Consider the following 20,803-nt stretch of genomic DNA (forward strand, 5'->3'; position numbering starts at 1 on the left):
CCAGCCCTCCATGCAGCCACTGACGATGGCCCCGCGGCTCCTGCTGCTGCTGCTGGCCTTCCTCAGGCTGGGCACCACGGGGCCCTTGGTCCAGGGGCGGGGCTTTCGCTCGCCAACAGTTGGTAGGTGGAGAAGGTAAAGTCATTAAGCTCTGGGACTTGGCCGCCAGGGCTCCCACCCAAATGACCTTGACCTCTGTCCTTCAGCCTGGCCATCCTTTTTCAACTTCAACCAGCCCCAGGGGGTTCAGGAAACCATCCAGATTCCAAACAATGGCAGCGCGCCCCTGCTCGTGGATGTGCAAGTGTTCGTGTCCAATGTGTTTAATGTGGTAAGTGTCCTCAGGCCAAAGAGAGGGCAGGGCACTAACCACTCAGCCCCAGCAAGCGGTGGGGGCTCCTGCCTCTTTTGTCCCCTGCGCCCACCCCCAGGTGACACACTGCCCCTCCCTCAGGACATCTTGCGGTACACAGTGTCCTCCATGCTGCTGCTTCGGCTGGTGAGTGTCTGGGGCAGGGGGCGGGGAAGGTGGGACTGGAGACCCTTCTCTTGTCCAGCTCAGAAGTACCAGCCTTCATCAAACTGCCAAGCCAACTGACTTGTAGATACTTGGGAGCGGGAGCCTTAATGCCTTCTTTATGTCCCCAGTCCTGGGTGGATACTCGCCTGGCCTGGAATGCGAGCCTGTACCCACAGCATGCAGTCACACTGCCCTGGGACTCACTCTGGACTCCGGGACTCACTATTCAGGAGGCGTAAGTGAGGAGGGAGTTCCTGGGCCAGGAGGTCCTCTTTAGGGACTATGCCCCTCTGGTGGCCCTGCCAGGCCACAGGTGCACCCCAGTGTCCTGGGCCCACCTCACCCTTCTGGAACCTGGATGCCAGTAGAGGGCAGCTGGGCTATGCTAGGGTCTCCCCCTCCACCCCCTTCTGAGAAGCAGCCGAGCCTCCAGCTGTGGTATCTCCCTCCTCCACAACAGGCTCTGGGTGGACTGGCAGGACCAGAGCCCGCGGGCCAGAGTGGGCCCTGATGGCCACGTCGACCTGTATTTGGCCCTCACCACGGAGACCAACTGTGACTTTGAGCTCCTCCACTTCCCCAGGGACCAGAGCGACTGCAACCTCAGCTTCTATGCTCTCAGCAACACTGGTGCTGACAGGACAGGAGCTGGAGGCGGGGAGGGGGGAGGTGCAGCCTCTGGCCTCCAGCAGACATGTGACATGGGGGGCAGCCAGCCTGTGTTCATACCGGGCCACCTCAGGCTTAGGGGAGCTGAAGAGATCCTAGAGCAGAGCGTGCCTCTCACCTGCACTTCCCACTCAGATGGCAGCCCACCTCCAAGCTCTCCCCTGCTCCGGGCTGCGGCCCCCACTGCAGCCGCCCTCAACAGCCAGGGCCAAACGGTAGTGTCTGCACTGCTTTTGTCAAGGCCAGAGGCCAAGGTTGCTGCAGCCTACTCCCGGAAGTATCCTAAAGGTGTAACCATCCAGTAAATATCCCATAGACCCACGGGGGATATCCAGCTTGGCCCAGAACCCCCAACCCTTGCCTCACATCCCTGCCCTCTAGGAAATACTACAGCAGCCGCCCCCTGAGGCTAATACTGCAGGCATGAGATATACTGGGAGATGCATCCATAACCACACCCCCCTCTGAGAAGTGGTGCCACATGCATTTAGTTTCATAATGAAAATTCACCTGTGAACCTGAGAAGGCCCTTCCCCCAGCTGGAGGGAATGTGGGGTGTTGCACAGAGCATGCTAACCTCCTGGTCTGCCCCCAGCCACCATCAGAAGTCTCCATCAGCCCTGGGCACCTGGCTAGTCCCTGCCACTCACTCCCAAGAGAGTCAGGACCAGGGGGACCTTTTTCCTGCTTCACCACTTTCCCCTGCCCCCTTCCAGTGCTAGAGCTGGAGTTCCGGGCCCATGCAGTGAACGAGATTGTGAGTGTCAAGAGGGAATATGTAGTTTGGGGTCTGGAGACCCAAATCCCTCCCCGGCAGCTGGTGCCCTGCTTCCAGGTGACGGTGAGTCAGGACATGGGACATGGCGCACACAGGGCTGGTGGGGGTGTGAAGCATGTGGCAGAGGCCACGGGGCCACCCTTCAGCGGTTCGGGCCCCTGATGCCCTCCCACAAAGCCCCAACTTTCTCCCTTCCAGTTGCGCCTGCAGAACACAGCGCTGAAGGCCATCATAGCTCTGCTGGTACCTGGGGAGGCGCTGCTGTTAGCGGACATGTGCGGGGGGCTGCTGCCCCTCCGGGCCACCGAGCGCATTGCCTACAAGGTGACCCTGCTGCTAGGCTATCTGGTCTTCCACTCCTCCCTGGTGCAGGCACTGCCCAGCTCCTCCTCCTGCAACCCGCTGCTCAGTAAGTCATGCGCCCCTCACCCAGCCCTGGGAGGGGGCAGGAGCGTGTTCTGTTCATCTTTCTGGGCACCGGGGGATGCAGGCCTGGCCCTGACCCCACCACACCCTCCTGCCCCGCCAGTTTACTACTTCACCGTGCTACTGCTGCTGCTCTTCATCAGCACCATGGAGACCGTGCTGCTGGCTGCACTGCAGGCCCGGGGCCACCTCAGTGCCAGAAGCAGCCCCATCCCAACCCCAAGAGGGGAGCAGCAAGATCATGGGGACCTGGGGCCGCATCCTGAAGGTGGGCAGGGAACCCTTGCTGGGGCAGGGGTAGAGGGAGGAGTCTAGGAGCAGCTTTGACAGGGGCAGAGCTGGCAGGCTGCGCACTTAGGGCTGATGCTGGGGATCGCGAGGTTATTTAGAGGCTCCAGGCACTCACTCTGCTAGCTCCGCTGTCCCTGGGCTCCTCCGTGCCTGCCATTGGAAGACGCAGGTATGGAGCAGGGAGCAACGGCAGCTTCCCTAAGGGCCCAGGTGACTTCAAACTCCCTGAGATAACAAGGGTGCTTGTTATCGGAGCTTCTGTAGAGAAGAAGCCCTTCTCTACAAAGGCTTCTTCAGCTCAAGATGGCCTGGAACGGGCCAGACTGAAACATTCAGCAGTTGTGAATCTAAGGAAGAGATCCAGGCTGACAGCCCCCAGGGTTCAGCCTCCTGCTCTGGGCCAGCATGTTGGGGGAGCCCTGAAAAACAGCTCCTTTCCCTGCTTCTTCCCCCACCAGAAGCTCCCGGAGTGAAGGAGTCAAGGAGCTGGGCTGAGGCTGCCGACCACATCTTCTTCCTGGTGTATGTGGTGGGGGTAGTGTGTAGCCAATTCTTCTTCATTGGATTCTGGATGTGGGCGACATGCAAGTCTGACCCAGCCCCTGGTGAGGCCATACCCCATGGTGGGCAGCCCAGGTTGTAACGGGCCAAGGCCTAGAGCTGTAGCCCGGGGAGGAGGGCCATGACAGGGTCTCTGGAGAGAGGAGGAGGGAAGACGACTCTCTTCCCTAAGCCAGAGGATCCCAGGCCACCCTGAGTTCTCCCTTAGTGACAGCATGCACGCAGAGCATGAAATAAACCCATCACCCAGGTGTCGTGCACACGTGCCTCGAGGGTTTGTCTTCACTGAGCTCAGCTACTCCTCATCCTGCGCAGGTGGGGCGGCCACTCTGCACCCACCCCCACTATGCTCCTGAACTTCTCACCACTGTGTACCAGTCATCTGGTCCCCATTTCTGTGCAATTACTGCTGCCTGACCCTAGGCCCCGAGAGATGAGCCTGGACAGGCCACACAGGGTGGCCAGAGCTTCTCAGGATTCCTTCTGCGGTGTGCTGGACCCCAGAGGGCACGTGCAGAGGGCACTCCTGCTCCAGCCACCTGAGGGATGCCTGGGAGGCAGAACACCCCCGATTTTCAGGACCGTGGGTGACGGGAACTATGTTTTCTGCATAAATCCATGAGCAGGTCAATCCTGCTACCTTTTTCTCCATGCTCTCTGGCTTTGCTGTGGCCTGCCCTACCCACACTTCAGGGCTAAAACAGGTGGTCCCCACCCGCAGCTCTGAGCTGGGCCGGAGGCAGGCTGTTTCCCCTCCTGCTCTTGTACACACGAGGCAGCTGTGGGCACAAGCCCTTTGTCCTCCTTCTCTGTCCTTTCCTGTCTAGAAGCCATCACGTGGCCCATGCAGCTTGAGGGTCATGAAACCTAAGGTGGGAAGGAGCCCCAGTATTCTGGGAGAGTGCTGGTCAGGGGTGGGGGTGGGTTCCAGGAAGAAGTGCAGACCAGGACTCGGGGCGGGGGGGTGCTCAGGGACAGCTCTGGGCTGGACAAGGGGTGGAAAAAGTTCCTGTCCCAAAGGATGTCAAACTCACCAGGCCCAGAGTTAACACTGGTTTATCTGTCCAATAACAGGGCTGACCGGGCAGTACCAGGCAGGGAGAGCAGCAGGCTCAGGCAGAGGTGTCAAAGAGGCGATCGATCATGTCGCCCACCTGCTCCACGCGGTACTTGATGTACTTCTCAGGGTTCTTGGTGAACGGCACGCTGCCATACCTGCCCAGGCACTGAGGTCAGGGGCAGCCTGGCCAGCCCCCCAGCTCCACCGCAGCCTAAGGTGCTCCTGACAGGCTGCCCCTGAGAGATGTCCCTTTCTGGCCCCACAGCAAAGCCCACGGCCCTGGATCTGCCACCCACACCCTCACGCCCCTCTGTGTGTTCCTGTAGAAGAGAAGAGCAGAGACCCAGCAGGGGAAGCGCGGGGCCCAGGGCTGGGAAGGTGGAGACAAAGGGCTCACCTGTGCAGAAAGGCCCCGTACGTCTCCCTGACGATGTTTTTCTGAGCTTGGCGAATCTTGTCTCTCTGCTCCATGTCAGGAATAGCCCAGGCCTTCTGGATCTTGCACAATTCTTCAAGGCCATCATTGAAACCCTGGCCACCAAAAAAGTGGAAATGGGAGTGACCCAAAGATAAAGACTTTGGGTCCGTGTCCCTGCAATAGCAGCAGGAAGCACTGGAGGTGGTGGGGGGTTGGGTGAGCAGGGAAGACCCCAACTCACCTTGAAACGCTCTTTGATCATCTGTCGCTCCTTGTCCCTCAGCTGGGGGTGGTGAGAGAGGGCAGAGAAAGTGTTCCTCAGAGCAGATCTGCCCTGCCACTGGCTCCTTCCCCAAACACCCAAGCCTGGGCCTGGCCCTTCTTCTGGATACCGTCATGGCCACAGGCAGGCATCATTTGCTCATCCCAGCAGGATGCTTGTCCATTTTTTTCCCCAGAGACATGACACAAAGTATCACATCTGCTAGACACCCCTTCCCAGCCCAGGCCTTCCGCCCACCTTGACTCCGGGTTGGAATACAGGTAGATTCTTCTCAGAAATGTAGTCAGTCACCTTTAACCAGCTGTCAGGTGGAGAGAGAGGCAGAAGGCAGAGGAGGGACAACCTCAGGCTGCTGCCTCTTTCCAGGGGCTGGTTTGTGTTGTTTTTTAAATCTACTAGGGGAGGGGAGGTCAACGATCCATGGGGGTCAGAACTCAGCAGAGCACAGTGAGATTTCTCCTTGGGAAAAGAAAATGTTCAAGCTGCTGGCTTTTAAAATTAAGAACAGGAAACAACATTCAATAAATTGAACAAATAACTAGCAGCTATGCCTCACATCGATCTCCTGGAGAATAAAGATGGAGAAGCAGATGAGGAAGAAAGAAGCAGAAGACAGACAAAGCAAGGAGGAGGGAGACCACTTACAGGAAGAAACACACAAACCAAGGAGAAACAGGGGCAAGGAGCAGAGGGAGCCCTGGGGGCGAGGAACAGAAGGAGCTCTGAAGGACGGGTGAGGAGCAGTGGGAGCACTACAGAGCGAGGCTCAGGAAGTTTGAGTATTCTTACAACCTTGCTCTTTGCTTGGCCTCACATCCCCACACCTCTGATATGCAGTTTTTTGAGTCTTCTTAGCCTGCACCCTTGGCACACCACCCTCTAGAGAGGCTGGCCATAGCAGCCCCTAGGGAGCAGGTGGTGGTAGGGAGGGGCTTCCCCTCCACCTGGTCAGTGTGGTGAAACAGCAAGGGGAGCATTGAGTTCATAGGGGAGCAGTTCCCCATTCCTGACCCCACTTGTAATGAAGCTTGGACAGGAAGAGTGAGTGAAGGACACAAGCTTGGGGGTAATGGGGGGGGGGCACGGTGGAGGCCCACCTCCGCTGGTAGGTCTGGATCTGCTGCTCAATGTGCTCCCGGTAGGAGCGCTCAGCAGTCTTCTGGGTCACAGCCACCAGCTGGATCAGCTCAGACCTGGGGCGGGGATAAGGAGGAAGCAGAGGAGGGCCGCATTGGCTCTTGGGGCCCAAGGGTAGTGAGCCTCCGCAGCAGCACCAGCAGGAGGCCTGCCTTATGCCTGTGCCCCAGGTCCTAGGACTCCAGGAGGTCAAGGGCTTCCCTCCCCACCTGGCCAGGCAGAGGGTGCAGGCAGCCCCAGGAGGGAGGCAGGCAGGAGGGCAGGCAGGAGGGACGGAGGCAGTGTGGGAGGACAGGCAGGAGGGCAGGTAGGCGCAGGCCCCTGCAGCCACTCACTTCTCCAGGGCCTTGAGGATGTAGTTGTAGTTGTTGTGCAGAAAGATGGCGCTCAGAGCTGGGTCCTCATACACTTTGGACTTGCTCAGGAGGTTCAGCTGCAGGTTGCCCAGGACTTTACCTGCACAGGGAGGGTGTGGCTACATCCATGGGCAGTCTGACCTAAATGACCCAGTCCCTGTCCCAAGAGCCTTGTCCTTCCCAACTCCAGACTCCACAAGCCTCAGGAGCCCTCTGCCCACAGCCCAGCTCAGCCCCTAAACTGGAAGTTAGGCTGCGATTCCAAAGGTGAGGCTCAGGAGAGCACTGGGAATAGCAGGAGGGCACAGAGGAAGGAAGGGAAACGCCAGTGGAGGTGGGCAGGTGGGCGCGGGGGGCTGCCGGCCAGCCAGAGAGCACTCACAGATATACGTGCTTAGCAGGCGCTTGCTGAACTCGGAGCTGTAGCTGGTGGCTGAAGAGCTGGTCTCTGGGAGAAGAGAGGCCTGTCACTGCAGCCATGGCAGCAGCCAGGACCCTCTCTGGCCTTCCCTCAGCCCCTGGAGCAGCTGTGGAAACCTTGGGGTGGGGGTGGGGGGGCCCTGAGCCTTCCTCAGGCAGACTGGACGCAGAACGGGGAAGGGGTTGGTCTGCTGAGCTGCCAAGCTCCCACCTGCTGCAGGAGCACCCCCTGGGCAGCCTCTTCCTGGAGCCCAGGGCAAGCCCCTCTATGGTGATAGGTGGCAGGATTAATGAGCTGGCCCATGATCAGCAGGAAGTCTGGGGGCACAGGAGTGGGACACCCCTTTCCCCCCAGCCCCAACTAATGCAAGGTGCTCTCTATAAGGTCCACTTATCATATTTGTGAACAGCAGGGTCTCAGAGTGGGCTCCCTATGGCCTTTCCCCTTTCTCCCCCACTTCCCACAACCTCCTCTACTGGGCCCCTCTAGACAAACAGAAGGCCAAGGAGGTGGTGGTGAGGGTATATGGGGAGGGAGGGGGCAGGCACTAGGCTAGCCTGGAGGGTGCAGCCAGCCTTGCTGGGAGCTGAGAGAGTTGGGAGTGCCCTAGAGAAACCCACATCCCCTCTGATCCCCGCTCCCAATAGGTCCTGAGTCTGTCTGGGTGCCTCTGTCCCTAAGGAATCTCACCCATGGGGTTTCAGAGGGGTAGGATGGGGCTGTAGAGCCCTGCCGCTTACCTCGGGGGTCTAAAGGAATATTGTATGTGTCCCCAAGAACTACGGAGTGAAAGGCAGTGCACTCAGAGGGGAAGGGGAGACAAAGAAGGGAGAAAGACGCAAAGTGCAAACACAGGTTAGCAACCGTGTCCCCGAGCAAGCAGACCCCTCCCCGTGACAGCCAGAACACAGACAGCAGGACACACCCAGGCTGCTCCCCGGAAGGTGAGGGAGCACGCAGCGAAGTGGGGATCTAGAGAACTGCAGGCCAGAGGCCGCTCCTGGCTCCCTCGCCCCCAAAATGGAGGGAGGGGGAGGGCCCGGGGGCCCCAACAAATTGGGTTGGGTCTTGGTGCTCAGAAATGCCAACCTCCTTCCATGCCAACCTCCCCAGCTCCAATGCCAGGGCAGCAGTCAGTGGGAAGACACCCGGCTGGCCCTGAGGCGCCAGCCCACGGAACGGTCAGCTGTGTGAGACTAATCGGGAGGACAGGCGAACCCAAGAGCAGATGGAGAAATGCGGAAGGAGGGGCGAGGCAGGCAGGGCATCTTCGAACCAGGGAGTGCCACTCTCCAGAGCGAGGACGGTGGAAGGAGCGAGAAGGGAGGGAGGTCGGGTCAGGAAAGGCACAGTCAAACCCCACTTCACAGAGCCAGAGGAAATCTCTCCCAGAGGTGGCCAGTAACCCTGTGTCTCCAGACAAGAGGGAGGAGTGGGGTATGGGGAGGGGGCCCCACTGGGAGGTGCCAAGTACCTTGGGAGGCCAGCATCGCCCCGGCTGTCTCTTGGAAATCCAGGAGTTGCTGTAGGAAAAGGATGGCCTGTGTGGGGAGAAAACAGGTCCAGGGAGAAGGTCAAGGGCAGGACCTTAGAGTCAGATCACCTCCCAAACACACCCCTTCTGACCGTTCCAGGGCAAGTGCAGGGCCTGGGGTCTGCCAAGGGAAGAGTGGTTGCAAGCTTCCTGCCCTGAATGATCCAGTCTACTGGAGACACGAAATACTTTGCCATCTATCCTGCCACAAGCTCTGGGCCAGGCTGGGTCCCTCCCCTCCCCAGGCAACCCGGGGCAGCACCTACATTGCTTGTGAGCTCATGCACGGTGCCATCCTTGGGCATGTTGTATTCCTTGTCTGGATCATTCTGTGGAAAAAACAGTCCCAACTTCCTGAACCTGCTTCCAAGGCCTTGCGCTCCACCCCGGGGCCCAGGCTGTCTGCACCCGATGCCACCTCCTGGCAGAGAGGTGTTGGGGTGCCCCTCAGGCACACAGGTGAGAGATGGGACAGGAAAAATAGGGCAGCAGCCTCACCCCTCAGAGGCTCTGGAGCCCCCTGGGTATTGACTAGCAGCACAGCCAGCTAGTCAATGGGCTAGCTGGGTGGCTTGGTTTCCGTAGGAGCCCCCGAGGCAGGCCCCTGGGGGTCCTGCCCACAGTTCTAGGGCCGCAGATGGAGAGGGAGAGCACCTTGATGTTGTCGGCAAAGTCCTCCAATGCCTTGGCTCCAACTGTCTCCATGGAGGTGATGAGGCCGGGCAGCTTGTTCTTGGTGCTGGCAGCTGTACCCTAAGGACGCACACGGCTGCAGAGCTGAGCCTGGCTCCCCGCCAGCTGCCTCCCTGCCCCTCACTGCAGGGCTCCCACTCCTGTTCGGTCACCCTGTGAGTGTGTGCCTACATCTGCGGCCCCGTGTAGAAGCTGCTTCCGCTCACCTTCTGACTGGAGGCATGAGGGCAGAGAAGCTGCACCCCTTGGGAGGCCATGCCAGGCAGCACGATTCCTCCTCCCTGTGTCCCCGGGTCTTCCTACCCACATACCTGGAGCACCTGGTCAAACTCGGGCTTCGTCTGCTTGAGGTGCCGCAGGATGGGGAAGACAGTGAGCACGGCAGAGAAGTCGTGTCGGATGATGGCCTTGCGGGCAGCAGACACGATGTTCTCCCCTTCGAGCATCAGCCCGTCCAGTGCATCCTGGGAGAGCATGGCAAGGATGCGGCTCACAGGGGGGCAGAGGGGTGTGAGCGGCTTCCCAGGGGCCCCTGCCTCAGCAGGGGGCAGCAATGGGGAGGAACCCCCGCCCCCCTACACACACACACACTAGTTGTGTGGCTCTAGTTGAAGGCTACAGGACAACAGGTCTGTCCCAAACGTGAGCTTCTGTGGTGGCAGCTTCTGCTGGGGCATCTGGTCAGGACCCAGGAGCAGGGTGGGGGCGGGGCAGCACCTGGATCAGAGAATCAAAGGTCTTTTTCTGATGGTGCTCAGGGATGACGTCCATCAGCAGCTGGTACTCGCTCTGGGCCAACTTGACGAAGGCACTGACACAGTGAATGTAGGCGTCGGTCTCCACATCTAGCGTGTCGTCTCTCCCTGGAGGGACAGCAGTGCCCCTGAGCTGCTGGCCTGCGGGAAGCCGCTCTCCCTGCTGGGTCTCCCCAGCTCCTGGCCTGTAGCTCGGGCCAGCAGGAGATGGGGAGGAGGAGGACTATTCTGGCAGAAAGCTGAGAGGATTCCAGCAGGCCTGACTGCTCAAAAGGAAAAACGGGGCTGAATCCAGCCTTTGTCCTGGCTTCATTTTCAGCTCTGCTGGACAGTGTTTACGTCCCAGAGCATCAGGTACTAAAGGTGGTAGGGAGATCAATGAGGGGATAAAGAGGGAAGAGCCCTAAATCGGCTTCCTAGCCACGGTATGCCTGACCCCAGGACTTAGGATTCTGAACTGCACCAGAAAGAGGGTGGCCAGGGTGGGCGAGAGGCAGTGCCTGTCTCAAGGGCACTGTGGTCACCCATCTGAGAAAATGCTAGGTCACTGAGGGCAGTTCTCAGCCCCACCAGACATTCTGGAATGTCTAAGAAGGCAGTGGTGGACTATGGCCTATGAGGCTAGCTGGCACAGGGTTACACTCTGAGAAGAGGCAATGTGAGTCCCAGAAAAGGAGGGCTCCTGGCTGGTCAGCTGGCTCAAAAGGAGACTGGGACCCACTAGTGGAGGCTGGGGCAGGGGGCACCCGCAGGCAACCTGGTCCCATAAGCAAAGAAACGGGCTCCGAGTCAGAGCTTTAGAGCTGTTGGTGGAGTCAGATGTCAGGGCTCCCTGCCCGCCAGGGAGCCGCCGTCCAAGTAGCGGCGACTTCTCCCCTTGGCCCAGGCCCTGAGAGCCAGGCATACACTCCCATCTGGAGAGAGACAAGGAGACCTAGTGCCCAAAAGAGAGACTTGAGAGAGAGAGAGGCAAACAGGCCTGGCTCATCCTCAGAGCGGAGCCCTCCGGGGACTGTTGCCAAGGCAGCGGCGGCTGCCCTCGGGCTGGGCTGCGGTACTCACCAGCCAGCGGCCCGTGCTTGTCGTTCAGGGCCTCGGACAGGTGCTTAACTCGGAAATCATGCTCGTGACCTAGCAAGACGTCGGCCGCACAGACACAAGCAGCGTTTATCCAGGGGCCGGGTGGGCTGCCCCTCGGGGCCGGGGAAGAAGCCCTCAACCTCCAGGAGGGGATGTGAGATGGGGGTGTGAGAAGGGCCCCGGGAGGGGGCTCTGAGGCCCTCCTCTGCCTCGGACCACCTTGGGAACAGCCATTTCAAGCCTGACTCGCAGTGTCCCAGACCGTCCTTGGGAGCTGGTTCTCCAAGCCCAAGGCCAAGAGAAAGCCTGCGGGACGACCAAGGAGGGTTCTGGAGAGCTTCTGGCAGCTCCAGAGGATCTGATGCTCAGCCCCAGGGGGTTTACCCACCTCACCATATTTGGGGAGAGACCCAGTTAGAGTAATGTCACTGCTGAGTGAAACGGGACAGCCTCCTTTTGTTCCAAGGATTATTCTTTGGAAGGAGGGTCAGGTCCACCAGGGCAGGGCTGTCCCTCCTCTGATAGGAGGCAAGGAGGGACCCGGCCTACAGGCTGCCCATCCCCTTTGCGGCACACCCTCCCCTCTCTAAAGCCAGGGGAGGTGGGGGTGGCCCGGAGGCCTAGGCCGGCTTGATCCTGCCACTGCTGGTCTGAGCGTGAAAGGGCTGCCCATGACAAAGAACTTTCTCTGAGTTCAAATAGAAGACAAGGACAGAGACGGGGAGGGAGGGAGTAGGAAGCCTCAGGGAGGGCAGAGCTGCCGTCAGCCCGCCAGGACCAGGCCGAGGCCACGACACCTACCCCTGTGGCCATCTGGAACGAGCAGCACCAGGGACCTGCTGTTCCCACCCCTGCTCCCCTCTCAGGGACTCTCCCATGGCCCTCCTGGGGGCTTGGAGGCTCTGCCCTGCCACGAGAGTGGACACATGGTGGAGGAGGAGGGAACAGGAGAAGAACACAGGGTGATTACCTTCCAGAGGAATGAGGTTAGAGCCCCCCTTTTTCCCATCTAGACCATGCTGGGAATACTGTTTCAGAAGGTTCTGAGCCTTACGGATCGTCCCTGTCACCAGAGCCACACAGAGAGGAGACAAGAAGACCTAGGAAATGAGTGAGAGAAAACAGCAGCAGGCCTCCACCTGCCCCCCCGAGCCCCGGCCCCGGCCCCCCAACAGTGAGCATGCCCACACGCCATCTCTCCAGCAGGCCCCTTCCAGGACCCCCGGAGGCACTGCAGATGGACAGGAGGGAACGGGCCCAGGTCATGCCCCACATGGGGCTCCTGATTCTGCTACTGACCCTCGTTGCTCTGGATTTGAGTTCTCTTTAGGAAGTGCAGCAGGTGAAGGAGATGAGATGGGCAAAGATCCATCGGGAGAAGCCAAAAATAAAGACACCACTGAGTGGCAGTTAAGGCAGAACAGACCAGGGCTCAGGACGGAGGTGCTGGTGACGAAGCTCTCCCACCCGGAGAGCACAGCCAGGTTGGCGGAGTCTGGGGACCCCCTGGCCCGGCCCCGAAATGCCAGGCAGGGTTCCCCGGGCATGCTCAGTGTTGGGACGTGGACAAATGGAAGAGGTCGACAGAACGCAGAACCCGGGAGTTGGTGAAACGTGACTGAGCTTCTTGGGAGAGCGGTGCCTGAGACAGAAGGCCTGGAGACCCTGAGGCAGCCTGGCCCCTCGCACCAAAGCGACCCGAACCCCCAAAGCAATCGGGAACAAACTCAAAAGCTCGGTTGGGGTTAACGGAAGCCACCACACAGAGCCGGAGGAGGCAGGATAGTAGAGAGGGGGGCATGCTCCCGGCATGGGGGAAAAAAACAACAGTTAGTATCACGAGTGAAATCAACACAAACAAAACCACAGCGCCTACAGCCCCGGGGGTCAGCCACCTCGGTGGGAATGAGACCTCGCAGGGCAGAAAATGGGGGATATAAAATAGTATTTAAAATAGCCGAGGACAGCTGCCTTGTTGATAAAATGTACTAGGAACGGGGAGGAGGCCCCACGTGTAACCCTGGTTCGTCTCCCCTGGAGACTCCTTGTGTCCCCGCAGCTGTCTCTGAACACAGTGAGGCTGTGCGGGTCCTGGCAGCACCCCAAAAAGCGGGGCGAGGAGGGGCAAGATCTGTGACAGCTCCTTGTTCTGTTTGGACCACGTGACAATTAGCCACTAATGACCAAGTTCAGGGCCCAGGCTCAGCATCTGTCTCCTGTGTTCTCCCCATTCAGCCAGCGGTCCTGCTAATGAGCAAATCGGATTCCTGCCCCACAGCCCCAGCACACGGGCCTGGGGGAGGCTGGCTGGTGTGGACATGGGTGACAAATGCTGATGGGGTGGCCGCCAAACCCATCAGGTGCCCAGTGACCACAGATGCTGACATTGGGATTAGATTACTGGTCCACTGAGGCCTCGCTGCTCCCCACCTCCGAACCAGGAGCGGATGTGCCAGGGGCCTGGCTCCCTGGTTCTCTAACATCAGCCCTGATGCGCTGGCTGCTGACAGCTCTTGAGACTCTGCAGAGACCAGGGATCCTCACAGCCTGAGTCTTCCTCTAGAACCCACAAGCCAAGGACAGATGAGACCCCCTGTGAGCCCCGCCATGGCCAGCCAACACTCTGGGGGCAGTGCAGACCAGTCGGGGGCCCCCTGTGGGCCTGTCAGAGAAGAGATGGGGAAGAGGGCACAGGCCAGCTGAAGCGGGCTGCCTCACAGCCTCATGGAGGAAGACTGCCCCGCCCAAAGCACAGAGACATAGGAATAGACCTACTGTGTGCCGGCAGCTGCGGCCCAGCAGGCTGGCTCAGCACAGTCACTATTGGGAGCAGGTTTTCTAGGTGACAGCCAGGATACCCACGCTGGAGGGAAGAAGGCGGTGTGTCTCTGCTGGGGCCCCCAAGGGCAGCCTCTATGCTACCATTTCTCCAAACCCCAACTAAAGGCCTGAGTGGGAGCAGGTGCTTGCTGAGGGGCATAGGGAAGAGACACTTAAACACAACCTGCTATCACGAGGGACAGGTCCCACAGGCTACAGTGGGCAGTGTACACAGTGTACACAGCTCAGCAGTGTCAGCTATGGTGGCAGCAGCCCTTCACTTGTGATATCCTAGCCTCTCCTGCAGCTGAGGACAACAGCTCTCAGTAGCCCAAGACGGCCACGCTCGCCAGGCCGTGGCTGACACACAAGGACATTTCCCCCGGAGCACAGAGCCTTAGCAGAGAGGTCCCTGCTAGGTGCTTTCTGTCCTGCGTACCTACAGTTGGGGTCACCAAGAGGACCAGCTCTGGACGGGCCGATGCTGCTAACCTCAAGGTGGCTGAAAGTAATGCAGGTCCCATGCAGCCTCCTGGCTGGGGCTTAAAGGGCCGGGGTGGGGGGCTCACCTGGCCTCTTGAGGGGCTTCTTGGTGGGCGTGTCTTTCCTCTTATTGGGGATAGCAGGGGAGTAGGGAACCCCAGAGGAGGAACTACTCTTCCGGAAATGCTCCTTCAGGCCCTTGATGGAGCGGTCTAGCTGGCTGGAGCGAATCTGGTAGTAGACATTCATGAAATCTGAGGAGAGAGGGGATGACAGAGCTATGGCAGCTGGGGTCCCTGCCTCTGCCTTGCTAGGGGAACCTCACTTTCCCCTCTAGGTGCCGGGTGCAGAGCGGGAGTAGAGCCCACCATTTTAGTTGCTAACTCATGCCTAGCATCTGCTATGGCTCCCAGCCACCCACATACCCTGGTCCCAAATCAAGTCGTCTTAAAGGGAAAATACCCCTCAATAGAATGGCTAATTAAGTTTTGAAGGTAAAGTTCTTTTAAATAAAAGAAATACATAAAAAATTAGAGGATGCCTGGGTGGCTCAGTCGGTTGAGTGTGCGACTCTTGGTTTTAGCTCAGGTCATGATCTCAGGGTTGTGAGACTGAGCCCTACGTTAGGCTCCACACTCAATGGGGAGTCTGCTTAACACTCTCTCTCCTTCTGCTCCTTCCCACTGCATGCATGGTCTCTCTCTGTTTGGACAGATCTGTTTGGACACTTCTGTTTGGACACTTCTACCTGATAGTCACATCTTTGAGAAAACAGCCAAAGAACTCCCTATGTAAGAAAAGCCTGAGTATGCTCACTGCAGCACTGTTTATCAATACTGGAAAACTGGAGAATCCAAAAATGCAAATGAACAAGGACACACTACATTTCCGCAGTTTCCATCCAATGTGTCTCTGGGAGCCCCGTGAAAAAAAACGGGCCAAAACACAGGGGCTCTGGCTGAAGGCCGCTGAGGGGTCTGGAGGCTGTCTGATGGCCTCCCTCTTCTCCCAAGGGAGCCCCTAAAACTGCCGTGGACGCATTCATAGCTGTCACATAAGCTGTAGGTTTATTGCTCATATATCATTTCGTATTGAACTTCTACTTATTAAAAAAACACCCAGGTAGATTAAAGAAATAAAGGGGAGAAAAGCCCACTTGGTCTGGCCCTGCCCCCCAGGTCCTCTCACCTTGGTTGCGGCCGTATTCCACCAGCCAGCGGGAGATGCGGATCACGTCCTGGAGCACTCCCTCGGGCAGGTGCTCCAGGGGTACCTCCTCCTGGACCTCCAGCTCATCTTCGCCACTGATCAGATCCAGGATGAGCACAGGGGACACGACCTTACTGTGCCTGGTCATCAGGCTGCGGAACTCGGACTCCAGCGACTCCTTCCCCCGCTCAAACAGCAGCTTCTGCAGGGACGACGGGAGGAAGGAAGGGAGAGGGTCCAGGGCTGCTTCAGCATTCAGCTGGCCCCTCCTCTGCCCTCACCAGCCGATGAACATCCCACTGAGCCATTAATCTGTCTTCTTGTTAGGAAAGGGTTTGCAAAAGAAAAAAATAGACAAATCGGGAGATCCCTGGGTGGCTCAGTGGTTTAGCGCCTGCCTTCGGCCCAGGGCATGATTCTGGAGTCCCGGGATCGGGTCCCACATTGTGCTCCCTGCATGGAGACTGCTTCTCCCTCTGCCTGTGTCTCTGCCTCTGTGTGTGTGTGTGTGTGTGTGTGTGTGTGTGTCTGTCATGAATAAATAAATAAAATTTAAAAAAAAAGAAAAAAAATAGACAAATCGAACCATGTCAACTGAAAAACTTTGTTCAGTGAATGACACCATCAAAAAAGTGAAAAGATGACCTAAAGGATGAGAGAAAACACTCACAAATTATCTATCTGGTAAGAAGCAGGTAGCCAGAACATACAAGAGAATGGGAAACATCTGTCCACACAAAACAGGATCCGTGAGGATTCATAGCAACATTATTTGTAATCGCCGAAAAGTGCAGTGTCCATCAAGTGGTGCATGTGGTCCATCCACACAATTCGACATGCTCAGCCATAGCAAGGAATGAAGCGCTGACACACATCACCATATGCCTAAACCTTCAAAACATTATGCTCGGGATCCCTGGGTGGCGCAGCGGTTTGGCGCCTGCCTTTGGCCCAGGGCGCGATCCTGGAGACCCGGGATCAAGTCCCGCATCGGGCTCCCGGTGCATGGAGCCTGCTTCTCCCTCTGCCTGTGTCTCTGCCTCCTCTCTCTCTCTCTCTGTGACTATCATAAATAAATTAAAAAACAACAACAACAACAAAAAAAAACATTATGCTCAAGGGCACCTGGGGGGCTCAGTCAATGAAGTGTCTGCCTTTGGCTCAGATCATGATCTGGGGTCCTGGGATCAAGTCCAGCACTGGGCTCCCTGCTCGGTGCTTCTCCCTCTCCTCCTCCCTATTTTTTTTTTTTATTTTTTTATTTATTTATGATAGTCACAGAGAGAGAGACAGAGAGAGAGAGGCAGAGACACAGGCAGAGGGAGAAGCAGGCTCCATGCACCGGGAGCCCGACATGGGATTCGATCCCGGCTCTCCAGGATCGCGCCCTGGGCCAAAGGCGGGCGCTAAGCCGCTGCGCCACCCAGGAATCCCTCCTCCTCCGTATTCATGCTCTCTCTCTCTCTCTCTCTCAAATGAATAAATGAAATCTTTTAAAAAACACATTATGGTAGGTCAAAGAAGGTGGACACAAAAGGTCACACATTACATGATACCATTCACAGGAGAAGCCCAGAATGAACAAATCTGGAGAAACAGAGTAGACCATGGACTAGCAGGGGCACGTGACTGGGAAGAAGAGCAGAGAGGAGTGGCTGCCAGTAGGTTCAGGGCTCTTGTTTGGGTGATGGAAGTGTTCTCAAATTGGTTCCAGTGACGTCGTGCAACTCCATGATTATACTAGAACCACTGAATTGCATCCTTTAAATGAGCAATTGTTATGGTATGTGAATTACATTTCAAGAAATAATTATATCTCAATAAAGGTATTTCAAACACGAGAGAGGAAGGAGTTGGACCATCTCTGCTTGAACGAGGAGGACATCCTCTTGAGACCTCTGGCTAACGTGTTCTGTCTCCACCCTAGCCCCACGCCCAAGTTCTAGGATAGCTCTTCACTCCACGATCCAAACTTAGCAATGAGCCCCAAAACAAAGTTGTCCAGTCCCTGACACCCTAATTGCAAGACAGGCCCTCCACCCATGTGCTGCAGTGCACTGATGACACTGGTGTGTCCCCATTGGTGACTGGTGTTCCAAGGTACTGATCCTGCCAATCCTCCAGGCAAGAAGAAAGAACCTTGGGTGGCCAGAAACCACTGCCTGGTTACTAGTTCACCCCAGTGTGACATACAAATGTCCTCACTTCCATCACAAACCCCGATGGGAGAAATGTTGGGAAGTACTGCTCTAAGCAAAAGCTTTCTGGGTTTGAGAAAGGCCAGGTTCCCATCTGCGTATCTCGCTTACTTCCTGTTTTGGGCAAGACATATACTTGGGGTGAGAACTGTAGTGCCAACAGGAAGGTGTGCTGGGTGACTAGGTCTGAGTTGACCCTTCCTCTACTGTTCTTCCCGCTTTGGGAGGTCTGGGGCTCCGCTCCTACCACTTTTCGGGTCTGCATTCTCCCCTTTTCCTGGTGCCTTGAGACAACCTCACTTTCTAGCCTTACCCCATTCTGCTCTGGTCACCTGCTAACTCTAATACTTAAACACAAAGTTGTAAAACAAAGAAATCAAACATGAAAACACGAATGCAGGTTCTGAGAACAATCAAATTCATAGAGATATAAAGGAGAATGATGCTTGCCAGGGGCTGGGGAAAAGGAGGAATGGGAGTTAAATGTTTAGTGGGCAAGAGTTTCATTCTGGGAAGATGGAAGGAGTTCTGGAGATGGATGGGGGTGGCAGGTGCACAACGTGAATGTACTTAATGCCACTGCTCACTTAAAAATGATTAAAATGGCAAATTTTATATTATGTTTGTACCACAACAGAAAAAAACACAAATGAATGTATAAAGCTCAAATATGAAATTTATATTGGATGTGTAATTTAGTTTAAATTATAAAAACATAATAAAAATATGTTATCTATAATTTCAAAGGCAGAAGTCTTCATGCCTGCAGTATGCATACTGCATTGCCTACAACTGTTTCTTCTACTAGGTTCTCCTTTAAGCTGGCCCTGTGTCCCTCATGAGACCAGGGCAGGGCCTGGTGTCCCCAAACCTCCCACATTCACCCACGGGCCTCTCACCACTTTGTTGAGCTCTGGGCTGTCTGGGCTATTGTCCTGGAAATACTCCACAGCCTTCTGAATCTTGGCCATGCTCCCCAGGTACTCTTCCAGCCTGCCTGTGGGGCTGTGAAGGCAAAGAGCTGCATCAGCCTGGGCAGATGGAAGATGAAGAAGAAGGACCAAGAGAATGGAATCTAGAAGGGAAGAGAATTAACACAACGGATTCTGGGCTCAAATATATTCAAAAGCCTAGCGTTGTCACTGGCCCAAGAGGTGTTGGCAATGTGACCCTCTGGCCCTAGCTCACCCCTCCCTGATGATTTTCTCAGTGTCACTGGCCACATGGTAGTAGCTGATGACATGGTCTAGGCAGGACAGAGTCTTCTCAACATTCTCCTGCAGCCGCTGCAGGTTCTCAGTCTGCTTGTGCACAGGGATGATGGAGTTCTCTAGCTTCATAAGGCGACTCTCAAAGGATGACAGGATAGACACCTGCAGGGGGACAGCCCAGTCTCAGGACTTGGGGTTGTCCCAGGACTGCTTCCACCCACCCACAAGCTCTTCGACATTTGCAGCCTTTCCTTTGGTTTCCTAGATAATAATTCGTCCATGAGGGGAGGGAGACGGTGTCCTTGTTTACCACTGTATCCCCAGCACTTACCATGTGCACAGCACAAAGGAGGTGGTCCAAGTAAAGTGGAGGAAGTTTGACTTGAAGGCAAGCCACACAGCAAATGGAACTCATTCTAAATGATCACCCAGGATAGCTTCCCTTCCACCCTTTGAAGCTAAATCTCAACTTCACTTCTCTTGGAAGCTTTCCTAGCCTGAACAAGAAGTAGTTTCATACAGAGTCGCCTCAAATGCATTGCTAGTACCTTCAAAACCCTCTCTCTCTCTCTCTCTCTCTCTCTCTCTCTCGGCCAATCTCATTAGATAAGGACTAAGACTTGATGATTGTATTCCTGGGCACATACCCAGTTTGCATCTACTCAATTTGAGCTTTTCCAGTCTCCTCTAGAAATAAGAAAGGAAATTCCTATTTGCTGAGCACCTGTTGTAGACCAAGTACTATGCAAGATGCACTCCCAAACATTGGCTCCTACGACCTTCACAGCCACACCGGGAGGTTGGCATCGCTGCTTCTAGTAGGTGAGTTAACCGAAGCTCAGAGTTACCTACCTGTCAGGAGCCACACACAAATACAGGGAGAGGCGAGGACCAGATCCCAGCTCTGTTTGATTTCAAAGCTCCTTCGACCCCTAAAGCCCTCTGAGGTGAAGGCTGAGTTTTCTCTGCCCTCAGTCATCACAAAATCTCAGGCCACTCCTGCCCTCTGGTCATCACCCGAGGTGAGGACGGCACACGACCAGTACCCAGCCCACCTAAGTCAGTGTCGCTAGAGGTTTGTGTTAGGAGAGAAGGAAGAATGGAGAGCCTGTGCAGAAAGCGGAAAGTCTGCACCAGCAGGGGCTGCGGCATCCTCAGTGATGGGGCAGAAAAGGCCAAGGGAGCTAGGTAAGAGACACCCCACACATTACCAGCTTCGCGACCCGGGTTCGAACCCCGGGCCTTACGCAAAAACGGCCTGTCCGCCCCTCCCACCCGAGGGGTTACTCACCATGTTTTTGGTGAGCTGGTCGCTCTTCTCCAGGCTGTCTCGGATGAAGGACAGCGTCTCCTCCTCCTGGGGGAAGCGGAGGTGAGCAGACCACAAGAAGCCCGAGGCTAAAGAACCGCGCGTCTCAGCCCCGCGGCCTCGCCCACAACGCCGTCTCCCCACAGGGGGTGCTCCCTCCCAACCCTGCCTCCTCCCAGAGCAGATGCCCTGGCCCGGACCTTGGTCCCTTCCCTCACCTGCTCCCCAGCCTCACCTGCTTCAGCTTGTCCTCGATCTCCCGCCGCCGGGCGGACGCCTCCTGCGGGGGGATCATCGCCTCGGCCCAGCGGCTCCCACCGCCCTGTGCCTTGTCTCTCTGTGTGCCCTCTCGGCTCCCGTCCCGGCCACACCCACTTCCGCCTTTGGCCCCACCCAGTGGCGCGCTAGTCGTGCCATATTGGGAGTGGCAGGCGGAACTGGATAACGGGTCTGGGCAAGTGGCCATCTTGGGTGTGGCAAGTGCGTGTTCCCTGTATTATCAGAGAAGGTTCGCAAGTAGCTGGACGGCTGGAGCTCACTTGCGGTCTTCGTGTGAAGACTCGCCCTTTTGACAAAGGCTGCTGGGGAAGG

At 56.8% G+C, this 20,803-nt stretch overlaps 2 protein-coding genes across 13 annotated transcripts; one reads left to right on the plus strand and one right to left on the minus strand.

Moving 5' to 3' along the window:
• Nucleotides 1-25: 25 nt before the first annotated feature.
• ZACN (zinc activated ion channel) lies at nucleotides 26-3,359 on the plus strand. The gene is made up of 9 exons (XM_072782152.1): nucleotides 26-122; nucleotides 207-331; nucleotides 455-499; nucleotides 649-755; nucleotides 981-1,150; nucleotides 1,906-2,030; nucleotides 2,166-2,376; nucleotides 2,497-2,661; nucleotides 3,143-3,359. Exons 1-9 carry the CDS (start codon nucleotides 26-28, stop codon nucleotides 3,325-3,327), a joined length of 1,230 nt encoding a protein of 409 aa, XP_072638253.1. The 3' UTR covers nucleotides 3,328-3,359.
• A 926-nt stretch (nucleotides 3,360-4,285) lies between these two features.
• On the minus strand, nucleotides 4,286-20,603 carry EXOC7 (exocyst complex component 7). 12 transcript variants are annotated; one of them, XM_072781647.1, is made up of 22 exons: nucleotides 20,448-20,603; nucleotides 20,195-20,260; nucleotides 18,881-19,065; nucleotides 18,592-18,697; nucleotides 15,474-15,696; nucleotides 14,372-14,539; nucleotides 11,953-12,045; nucleotides 10,965-11,033; nucleotides 9,865-10,010; nucleotides 9,459-9,611; nucleotides 9,109-9,207; nucleotides 8,721-8,783; nucleotides 8,395-8,461; nucleotides 8,010-8,210; nucleotides 7,661-7,699; nucleotides 6,882-6,947; nucleotides 6,479-6,599; nucleotides 6,104-6,199; nucleotides 5,244-5,307; nucleotides 4,965-5,006; nucleotides 4,703-4,836; nucleotides 4,286-4,460 (listed from the first exon to the last, which is right to left on the minus strand). In XM_072781647.1, exons 1-22 carry the CDS (start codon nucleotides 20,505-20,507, stop codon nucleotides 4,358-4,360), a joined length of 2,364 nt encoding a protein of 787 aa, XP_072637748.1. In that variant the 5' UTR covers nucleotides 20,508-20,603; the 3' UTR covers nucleotides 4,286-4,357. The 12 variants fall into 12 exon arrangements, with proteins under 12 accessions (XP_072637748.1, XP_072637750.1, XP_072637749.1 ...); XM_072781649.1 differs by lacking the exon at nucleotides 11,953-12,045; XM_072781648.1 differs by lacking the exon at nucleotides 10,965-11,033.
• Nucleotides 20,604-20,803: the final 200 nt, after the last annotated feature.

Source organism: Canis lupus, chromosome 16 (genome assembly GCF_048164855.1).
Source record: "Canis lupus baileyi chromosome 16, mCanLup2.hap1, whole genome shotgun sequence".
Taxonomy (NCBI): domain Eukaryota; kingdom Metazoa; phylum Chordata; class Mammalia; order Carnivora; family Canidae; genus Canis; species Canis lupus.

Bases quoted from the DNA above. Each gene is read 5' to 3' on its own strand.
- ZACN (XM_072782152.1), top strand. From the start codon at position 26: ATGGCCCCGCGGCTCCTGCTGCTGCTGCTGGCCTTCCTCAGGCTGGGC. The intron at 756-980 runs GTAAGTGAGGAG...CCTCCACAACAG, and splicing joins GGACTCACTATTCAGGAGGC to GCTCTGGGTGGACTGGCAGG. The intron at 2,377-2,496 runs GTAAGTCATGCG...CTGCCCCGCCAG, and splicing joins CTCCTGCAACCCGCTGCTCA to TTTACTACTTCACCGTGCTA.
- EXOC7 (XM_072781647.1), bottom strand. From the start codon at position 20,507: ATGATCCCCCCGCAGGAGGCGTCCGCCCGGCGGCGGGAGATCGAGGAC. The intron at 15,697-18,591 runs GTGAGAGGCCCG...TCGTCCCTGCAG, and splicing joins GCCCAGAGCTCAACAAAGTG to AAGCTGCTGTTTGAGCGGGG. The intron at 8,211-8,394 runs GTACTTGGCACC...CTCGCTCTGGAG, and splicing joins GGCGATGCTGGCCTCCCAAG to AGTGGCACTCCCTGGTTCGA.